Source organism: Alexandromys fortis, unplaced genomic scaffold (genome assembly GCF_014885135.2).
Source record: "Alexandromys fortis isolate MF-2015 unplaced genomic scaffold, M_Fortis_MF-2015_v1.1 scaffold_203, whole genome shotgun sequence".
Lineage (NCBI taxonomy): Eukaryota > Metazoa > Chordata > Mammalia > Rodentia > Cricetidae > Alexandromys > Alexandromys fortis.
In genome coordinates this window covers 915,775-926,044 of record NW_026068080.1, presented here as the reverse complement: position 1 = coordinate 926,044, position 10,270 = coordinate 915,775, and the positions used below count along the sequence as shown (strand labels likewise).

Here is a 10,270-nt window from a genome sequence, read left to right as displayed (position 1 = left end):
TTAGGTTCACCAGGTATACACTCCGTGACCTTTATTTATGGCTAGAAACCAATTATGAGTGAATACATCCCATGTTAATCTTTTTGGGTCTGGGTTACCTCGCTCAGGATAGTGTTTTCTATTTCCATCCATTTGCATGCAAAATTCGAGAAGTCATTGTTTTGCGGATTCACTGTTTTTATTGATAGCACAGTTTATTACATCAACCAATAAATGAAGCCTTATCTTTCCATTTCCACTAAGTTGCAAATAACAGATTTCTTAAAATAAATCTTACACATGACAGTGAGAGAAATGTGAGAAACTATATTTGATCACATGGAAAGTGTTTGGATGTAATCAATATTCCAAGAGATAGCAAAGCTGGGACATTTACAGGAGTTGGATGAAGTGAAGGACAGCAAGGGACTGGGGCTCTGCCTTTCCTATACTAGGAGAGGGATTCAGTGTTAAATCACTTGTCCTTTTGCAGTTTGGGATCAACTCAACCATTCAGTGGAATGTGTTGAGGTTTCAGCAAAGGTTCATTTCTTTTGTTTTCCAAAGACTGAAACAAAAACTACACCTTCAGGGTTCTCGCAGTCACACCGCAGATAAAACCTACACCTATAGGCAACATCTCACATCTGTTGATCTGTTGACTGGAATGCAAAGTAGGATGGAAAGAGAAAAGCAAAAGTCTTTCTTCAGTGTCTAGTAGGGATTGGCTCCAGGAACATACAGATACCTAAATCTTTGGACTGGAGGTCCCTTATAAGAACTGGAGTATATTTGTTTACAACTATTGAAAGTCTTCTAAATGTTTTGTCATCTCAAGACTACTTCTAACACCTAATAACTTTGACAATGAAAATGCTGTGCAAATAGTTGTTACACTGTATTATTTAGGAGAAATTGAGAAACTGTCTACACAGTCACTAGAGACACAAGTGTGATTGGGGATATTACTGTCCAGTGACTAAATCTATGGATTCCCACGCTACATTCAGAGGCAAGTCTACATAAAAGCACAAAGTGAAACTAGGCAAGACTCCTGGTGTATCAGGTTCTAGACTTTGGTCCTGGCAGAGCAGCTTCTCAAGGAAGTACACACTGGATCATTTTCTAATTAAAGAAAAACAAAACACAGAGGTTGTGGTTATTATCTAATAAAATATTCTTGACTGACACAAATGGACATTTATAGACTTCAAACAAGGCCAGCAGCCTCACTGGGGGAACACATCAGTAAGTAATTTCATGGCACAAGAAGGGAAGGAGTTCAGTAACTTGTCTTCAATTTCACAGTGTTTTGGCAGAATTAAGACTGGAATTTAAATATCTAGATTCCAAGCTTATTTATATGTTCTTCCATCGATGCTAAACTTTCTATTTTATGTAGAAAGGAGCATAGGTATCTGTCATTCCAGCTCTCGAAGGAACTAAGGTTTTTGGTTGGTTGTTTGCTCTGCATTTTGCTTCTCTGTACATCTGCTTCTGGTCTTGGCATGATTTCCAGAATTCTCTGCCAAGCGGACCCATAAGAAGGTTCACTGAATTATTCCACAGTGCTTAGTAAACAGAAAAGGAATCCTCATTTTCCTTTTACCTTTGTTCCTTTCCTGAGGAAGTGATCCTGAATGGTGTTGGAGTTGGTTATTCTAGTTCACTGTCCCTGCACTTTTCATTCCTGGAAATGTCTGAGAAAAGGGCACAGAACAACTCTTCCCCTATCACGTCTCCTGAATCCCAGCTTTCTGATACCTGTTGTTGTTATAGTCTTTATGTACAGAGACCACTTAATACTCAAACAAAAACCTAATGCCATATGCCAAGCCATTTGTTTCCCTACCCCAAACCACACAGATCTTCAGGCCTTCCCAAAACAATACCTGGATTATAATCCATCGAAACACTATGAAAAAAAATAAAACTGTCAAAGCTTACATTGAGTTTTTAAAGATGATTGATTTCTGACTACCTAGCAAAAAATCCCTATCATCTCATCAATCAAGTCTTGTTAGAAGTACACTTTAATTCTTTTCATGCTAACATGTTAACTATAGGAAATGAAACCAATTTTGACAGAAGTGTCTGGAACTCTAATCTCATAAATGTCGGAGTAACCCATTTTCTCATACATACATGACCAACCACACAGCCTTAATTTTGTGTATACTGCTTTCTTTCTTCTCTACAAAATTAAGTCATTTAAAAAGTGCAGGTGAACTTTGCTTTCAGTGTGTTATTGAGCCCAGGAGGACACCTTTCTGAAATCTAGAAGAAAAGCAACAAGACATTTGGGGAACATGGACAAGACAGTACTCACGTGACATGGTTGGATGCTTCTTTTCGACAGGCAGGTGGGGATTTCAACCTACATGTGAGGGGCTCACAGCAGAGATTGGTACATTCCTACAAAGAACAAACAGAACAGTCCCCGAGTATATTATAACAGCAAATGAAAATTTCACTTTTTAAAGTATCATATTTTATTATTTGAGAATTTAGTAGAATATATTATGATCATATTTAGCCCTGCTGTACCCCCAGGGGGATCGTTTCTCCCAGATCCACCCTGTTCCTTTCCATTCCTTCTTAACTTTGTGTCCTTTTTTTTTCTTTTGAGACATCTCTCTATGTAGTACTGACTGTCCTAGAATTTCCTATGTAGAATAGGTTGGCCTTGAACTCATGGATTTGCCTGCCTTTGCCTCTTAAGTGTTGCCACCAGGCCCGGCTTTCTTTTACTTTTAATAACCCATATACTCCTAAGTGAGGGGCTGTCTACTGCTGTGCAATCTAATGTGATGGGGGTAGCCAATTGCTTTCTGATTGGACACAGGAGGAAACTCATGCCTGGTACTGGAAACCTGGTCAAGAATCCATGGCTGAGGAGTTTATGAGATCCAAGGCTAAAGCTTCTATTGTTTATCCTGCTAGAGGGACAAAAATGAAACTTCCCTGTAAATTCTTATTTTTAGTGCAATGATCTCAGACCTGATCATAGAGGTTTCTCTTTTTAAAGATATCCACTCTTTTGTACCAATTCCAGTGGCCTTAACCAGGGAAAGGCAACGAGAGGAGGAAATGCTGTGCTCAGGGAACACTGTCATTAAAGACCAAGAGGAGAAAAATCACAAAGAATTTCCTCAAATTAACTTTGTCTGGAAGGTACTGCACTTAAATCTACTGAAAATTTCAAGGATGAACCTTTCTGAACTATTCAAATGATGTTAAATTAGAGGAAAAGTTTCAATTAAAATTAAAATTTGTTTTTTTAACCTTGCCTGGATAATAGTGTTATTGAAATGTGTAATGATTATCTCCATAGAATAAATTGGGGTCAACTCTTAAGAATATTTGATAAGTGTCTAAGATAATAGTAAAATGACATCAAAGATAATATCAATAAATCATTACCAGTATCAAAAAGAAAACCTTAGACAACACAAAAGAAAATATGAAGGTACTTTCAAATAAGTAATCAAATCCTGACAAAACTACATGAAGAATCTGATACACAATTCAAACTTCTGCACAAATGTCTTGATTCTCTGAAATCTAAGATGCTTTCTACATTGTCAAAGAGCTGTCAAAAATAATGGCTAAATCACTAATTCACATGGATTCACCAATTCCTAAAGCCCTAAAATTAGGAATTTCCAAGTGTCTACAAGGAATGTGGCATGCTGTGGGCAATTACTCCTTCTTTACATTTGGCTTTGTGTGATGCCATGAACAGATGTTGGTGGGTTTTATCAGTGGATCGGAGGGTGTGTGCATGCACACTTTTCATGGGGTAGTTAACTAAAATCAAAAGCAAAGCACCAATTTCATCTCCTGAACAAATTTCTAAAGGAACACTACAAAAAAAATTAAAGGAGTCTAGAGAGATAGCTCAGCAGCTAAGAGCACTTGCTGAACAGTCTTGAGGACAAGGGTCCAGATCGCAGCACCCATGTTTGCCAGTTCAAAATTACCTTTATCTCCGGTTCCAAGAGGTCTGATGCTCTCTCTTGGGTCTCCATGTTATGTGTATTCACATAAATACTCTCTCTCTCTCTCTCTCTCTCTCTCTCTCTCTCTCTCTCTCTCTCTCACACACACACACACAAAACATAAAATAAAATAATTTAAAGACGAAAATGGAAAATTAACGTATATAACTTTTACCCAGTCGTTCTGCTTTGAAATCTTGATAAACACAACTTTAAGCACCATTTATATTCATACCTCAGGAGATCCACAGTCGCAGCCTTCCCCTGTTTCCAGAACTTGGTTCCCACATGTCAATTTTATGAAGTTTTTAGGATTAGGTGCCTGCATCAGACATCTTCCACTTCTAGAGGAAAGGAACCCTTTAAAAAGTGAGCGACTGGCAGTACTGAAATCCTTGGGGAATTTTGAACTGTAACAGAAAAAAACAGATCAGCGTTACGCACAGTACAGAATATTAAATAAAAAATCTACTATATTTCACTGTGGACCAAGTTCAGTGGAAACACCAAATGCAGCCACTGTCTAGAACATCTCTCTGCTGCCTATGGTGGCTAGTGAAGTATGTGTAATATTCTAATTGAATGTTTTCTCTTAGTACTCAAAGTTCTAGCTAGAACAATAAGACAACCAAAGAAGATTAAAGGGATACAAATTGGAAAGGAAGAAGTCAAACTTTTGCTATTTGCAGATGATATAATAGTATGCATTAAGTCACCCCAAAATTTCTACCAGGAAACTCCTACAGCAGATAAACACCTTCAGTAATGTGGCAGATTACAAGATAAACTTTAAAGAGATCAGTAGCCTTCCTATATACAAATGGCCTGAGAAAGAAATCAGAGAAACATCACCATTTACAATAACCACAAATAACATAAAATATCTTGGGGTAACATTATCCAAAGAACTAAAAGACCTGTACAACAAGAATTTTAAGTCTTTGAAAAAAATTGTTGAAAATATAAAAAAAATGAATATCTTTTGGATAGGTAGGATTAACACAGTAAAAGTGGCAATCCTACCAAAAGCAATCTACAGATTCAGTACAATCTCCATCAAAATCCCAGCACAATTCTTTACAGACCTTGAAAGAACAATATTCAACTTCATATGGAAAAAAAAACTAAGAATAGCCAAAACAGTCCTCTACAATAAAAGAACTTCTGAAAGCATTGGCATCCCTGACATAAAACTCTGTTATACAGATACAGTAATAAAAACCACTTGATATTGGCACAAAAACAAGCAGGTGTACAGATGGAATCGAATTGAAAACCCTGGTATTAATCCATACATCTGTGAACACCTGAATTTTGACCAAGAAGCTAAAACTATACAATGGAAAAAAGAAAGTGTCTTCAACAAATGGTACCAGTATAACTGAATGCCAACATGTAGAAGAATGCAAATAGAATCATATCTATCTCTGTGCACAAAACTCAAGTCCAGATGGATCAAAGACCTCAACATAAATTGAGCCACATTGAACCTTATTGAAGAGAACGTGGGAAGTAGCTTTGAATGCATGGGCACAGGAGACCACTTCCTAAATATAACCCCAATAGTGCAGACACTGAGAGCAACAATTAATAAATGGGACCTCCTGAAACTGAGAAGTTTCTGTAAGGCAAAGGACACAGTCGCTAAGACAAAACAGCAGCCTTCAAAATAGGAAAAGATCCTCAGTGACCCCACATTGGACAGAGGACTGATCTTCAAAATATGTAAAGAACTCAAGAAACTAGACATCAAATTACCAAATAATCCAATCAAAAATGGGTTGCTGACCTAAACAAAGAATTCTCAACAGAAGGATTGAAAATGGCTGAAGGACACTTAAGGAATTGCTGAACATCCTTAGCCATCAGGGAAATGCAAATCAAAATGACTCTGAGATACCATCTTATACCAGTCAGAATGACTAAGATAAAAAAGACCAAAGAGAACTTATGCTGGAAAGGATGTGGAGTGAGGGGGAACACTCCTCCATTTCTGGTAGAGTCATACTTTTACAGCCCACTTTGGAAATCAGTGTGGCGGTTTCTCCGAAAATTGGGAATCAGTCTACCTCAAGATACAGCAATAACACTCTTGGGCATATGCCCAAAGGATGCACCCTCATACCACAAGAACATTTGCTCAGCTGTGTTCATAGTAGTGTTATTTGTAATATGCAGAACCTGGAAACAACCTAGGTGCCCCTCAGCTAAAGAATGGATAAAGAAAATGTGGTACATTTATACAACAGAGTACTACATAGCAGTAAAAACCAATGACATCTTCACATTTCTTGAAGTCTTGGGAAAGTAACTGGCAATATGAAATAATAAATGAATATGTTAAAATAGAAGCTCAACTGGTGATGGGGATGGAGATAGGTTTATCTTGGCTGTCTTCGACTAAAATTAACATTTTAACCAGGATAGTTTTTTGGGGGAAATAAGATATCAATTCAAATTAAAAGAACCTTAAGTTAAAATGATGTCATTGGCATACTAATAAATTCTATGATGGTATATTTAGAAATCTTAATGAATGAGCCTTGAATTTGGTAAAATGCATGAATGAAGAAGCTGCAGGTTAAAAGAATAGAACAGCCAGTCTTTGTGAAAAGGTGCTCCTACCACATACGCGCAGTACATTTATTTGGGAATGGAAAACTTTTCTCTTTACTTTGGGACAATATCATCTTACCTCAGGTACTGATTCATCACACAGCTGCCAGAGGGACACCTGGTACTATAGACAACGTCCTTCATACCAAGGGCATGGCCCAACTCATGTGACATCACTGCTGCAAGAGTCACACCGTTCTTTCGTTTAGCCTGGACAAATAGAAGCACCTGTTACGTCTTGTTTTACCCAGTAATTTCTCAGTCTTTGTCTCTGTGTAATGTCTAATATGAGTATTTGGGAAAGGAAGAATAGTGTCCCCTTAAACTCGTTTTCCAACTATTGCTTTTAGCTTAGTATATCTGAAATGGTTGGCTCCTAAGAATACTCAGTGCTCTAGCTCAATTGGTGAATACTGAACTATATTATATCCTGAATTCTCAGTGAATGAGAGTTAGATTAATTGCATTCTTTATGCAAAGTACTATTAGTTGCTATGGTATGGCCACATCTATGAAACTGAGGTTGTAATTCTTATGCCATTGGTAGCAATGGCCACATGAAGGCCTTACATGAGGTTTTTCCTTGTCTGACCTCTGAACGGCTATAGCAAAGGATTCATTTAGGGCTCTCTGAGGCCAGAGGACCCTAACTCCCCTTTTGGTCTCAACCTTGTGAGCCTCATTCTTTGATATAAACTGAAGTAGAGGCCTTTGGCAAAGCTAACATTTTATTATCCAACGACTCTACAGTGCAATGGTCAAAACTGGTTTAATGTCTAACTTAATTTATCAATTCAGCTGATGGCCATGGTGATTCCTCTGGTACAGGGCATGACACTCATCTTCACAGCGATGGAATCACAGGGAGTCTTAGTAGAAGTATACAAACCTCAATAACGGACACTGACGATGTAGAACACAAGGACTTCGAAGCTGCCATTCCTACACGCCCTTGGAGGAAGCCAGATCCACTGTGTAAAAGTAGAGAGGTCCTATCACAATCTGACTCTGGAAACCGGAAGCTTTGGGGAATGACATTATAAACATCCCTCGGTGTCCCCTTAGCCTTCTGTATGTTCATGAGGCTCCAGCACAGATTCTACCATACCACAGGCCCACAATTACAGGTGAATATTTTGCATCCAAGAATGTGCTTTTTATTGATCTGATAATGACCTTCCCATAATTGGTGGGTCTCTTGCTAATGGTAGTTAAGTAGTGATCAAGCCACTTAACAACTTATTCAAGAGATATGACTGAGGAGAAATTCTTGTCAAGCCACTTTGGAGATAACCGCCCACTCTGTCTTTGTATCCGTGCCCTGGCAAGAAGAGATTCACCTGAGAAGCTGGGCATGGTTATGGAACTTCTTTTTCCCCACCACAGAGTAGTGCCATCTCATGAAGCTTCGGAATGTGGTCCCAATCTCGGGTACCACCTTTATCTTATCGCTGTCAGACCAGATTTCCATATCCACCAAAGACACTCGAGTACCAACGGTTCTGAAAATCTGTGGAAAGAACATATTTTTTAATTAAAACATTTAGGCTTAGTTTTAGCACCCTTGGGGACCACAGGTGATGATAAAGGGATGCCATAAATATCATAAATTTCCATCATGAAAACAGAAATTCTAGAAGATGCCTTTGTTACTGTCTATGATTTTTCACCTTGATGAGCTCTCCCCCTTAGGTGACTCTTAGCCCCATCCAGTGTCCTTCACAGGGGAAGCCCCAGGCACAGGTATAGAAACACACATACATGACAAATGCCTTACCACATTGAGCAAGTTCAGCACCTCAAACACAAAGCTTCTTATCCGAGTCACATTCCCATTATGCATCTTATACTGAAAAACACAAAATTAAAATAGAACATTGAAGTGAGAAGGCTGGTGGTAAGAGGATTAAATAGAAATTTTACATGTTTTAACATAGTTAACATCTCATCAATTCATGGCTACCTTATATTAGATTCTATTTCAACAAATTCTACCTCAAATATAGAGGTTTATATAAGATAAAAGTTAGGCATTCATAATAATGTCTTTCATCTTTCTCTTTGTTTATTTGGCTTGGTTTGGCATGAGGCAGACCACAGTCAAGATTTCACTAAACTTATGATCTTCCTGCTTCAGCATTCCGAATTTGGACTTTAGGATTAGAACTGGGTTTTCTTATTTATTTTTAATTTGACTACATCAAATTAATAGTTTAAATATCTTGCATTCACTAAATATTAATTCAGGCTTGATTATGAGACAGCATAAAGTCTAGCTTCCTTATATTTATATTTTTGTAAATTGTGTATAGCTTTGTGTTCATATTTGCATAATATCTATTAAATTTATATCTACATTTTATAGTAAACTTTTAAAACAATCTAATACTTTAGTAGAATATTTTTCTTTAATGTTTTTATGGTTCATTGCTTATAGGCACATGCTGGTTATAGGAATCACCTAAGAAGAAGAACATCAATTGAAGAATAGCCTTTATCAGACTGGGCATCTCTGTGGAGCTGGGCTGTATACGAAAGGTAACTGAGCAGGCCAGGACAGCATGCCAGCAGCTGTTCCTACATGGTCTCTGCTTCAGGCCTTGACTTGAGTTTCTGCCTTGGATTCCCTTGACAATTACTGTTAAGTTGTAAGGCACATAAGTCTTCCCCTCCCCAAGGTGCTTTTGGCCATGGTGTTTACCACAGCAACAGAAAGCAAACTGGATCATAGGTCTATAGTACTAAGTCTATTACCTGCAGATAAATATTTGGTGACCGATTCATAATAAGTGGCATGGGATGTGTGAAAACTGTTGTCAACAAAGCAGCCAAAAAGTCTAGGCCAACAGAAAACAAACAAGTCTAATGGCTTCTTTTAATCTGACTCGTCAGTTGGGAGAACTAGGAAAGCCGCACCCATCTGTTGTACTCACAAAGGCGTTATCCAGCACCAAGAAGAGGTTAAGGTATTTCTGCACTTGAAGGGGGTCTTCCTGTTTTACAGATAACAAGAGATCCTCATTAATAATCATCTCTACTCACACTGATTCAGGTGCTTACATTTTCTTCCCCAAAATAAATTTAAAAAGATGTAAACAGAGACTTTACATATATCAGTTGTTTCTGAATAAACCTGTGCACCTTATGTCCTTGCTTAGACAGCCAAAATACATAGGCTTTAAAGCTATACTCACATTTGGGCTTTTTAATGACCTGGAGATTCGAAGATGGCTTCGTTTCCTGCCAGCATGCTCGTCAGCATGCTTGTATTTAGCGGTGTCTGGTTCCCCCTGGCTGTCTGGAAGGACGGCATGTTCCCCCTCATCTGTGCCTTGCAGAGGCTTTATCTGATATCTTTGATCATGATGTGTGAAGTACCCTCTGTGGGATATAAGATTGTGTTTTAGGTAATGAAGTGACTGTACCAGGATAGCTTGTTCATCAGCTTAGCCACACAATCCAGTGGGTTAGGGATTAGTATGAACAATCCAAACAGTATGAAGACACAGGGCCTGCAAAGGTCTACACCTGATTGGGTCCTAGAGCTTAAAGGAGAAGAGGCCAAACTTGCCCATCTCTATCTCAGAAGCCATCTCTTTTGATAACCACTTGCAAATGAAAATTTAGCTTTCTCCATGGGAGTCTCACTGGGGAAACAAACTATAGAAAAAAAA

The 10,270-nt window shown here is 38.2% G+C and overlaps 1 protein-coding gene and 1 long non-coding RNA gene across 2 annotated transcripts in view; one reads left to right on the top strand and one right to left on the bottom strand.

The window, feature by feature from the left end:
* Positions 1-156: 156 nt before the first annotated feature.
* Positions 157-10,270, bottom strand: part of Adamdec1 (ADAM like decysin 1) — a 16,087-nt gene continuing 5,973 nt past the window's right edge. Inside the window, exons 6-14 of the mRNA XM_050121873.1 lie at positions 9,791-9,977; positions 9,530-9,589; positions 8,374-8,445; positions 7,937-8,106; positions 7,486-7,567; positions 6,676-6,806; positions 4,216-4,390; positions 2,309-2,394; positions 157-1,104 (exon numbers count right to left, since the gene is read on the bottom strand). Of these exons, the coding sequence (XP_049977830.1) occupies positions 1,098-1,104; positions 2,309-2,394; positions 4,216-4,390; positions 6,676-6,806; positions 7,486-7,567; positions 7,937-8,106; positions 8,374-8,445; positions 9,530-9,589; positions 9,791-9,977 (970 nt within the window). The 3' untranslated portion in view covers positions 157-1,097. The remainder of the gene's footprint in view (positions 1,105-2,308; positions 2,395-4,215; positions 4,391-6,675; positions 6,807-7,485; positions 7,568-7,936; positions 8,107-8,373; positions 8,446-9,529; positions 9,590-9,790; positions 9,978-10,270) is intronic.
* The window catches only part of LOC126488409 (uncharacterized), a 28,511-nt gene continuing 27,218 nt past the window's right edge, over positions 8,978-10,270 (top strand). The window contains exon 1 of the long non-coding RNA XR_007588682.1: positions 8,978-9,134. This is a non-coding gene — a long non-coding RNA (uncharacterized lncRNA). The remainder of the gene's footprint in view (positions 9,135-10,270) is intronic.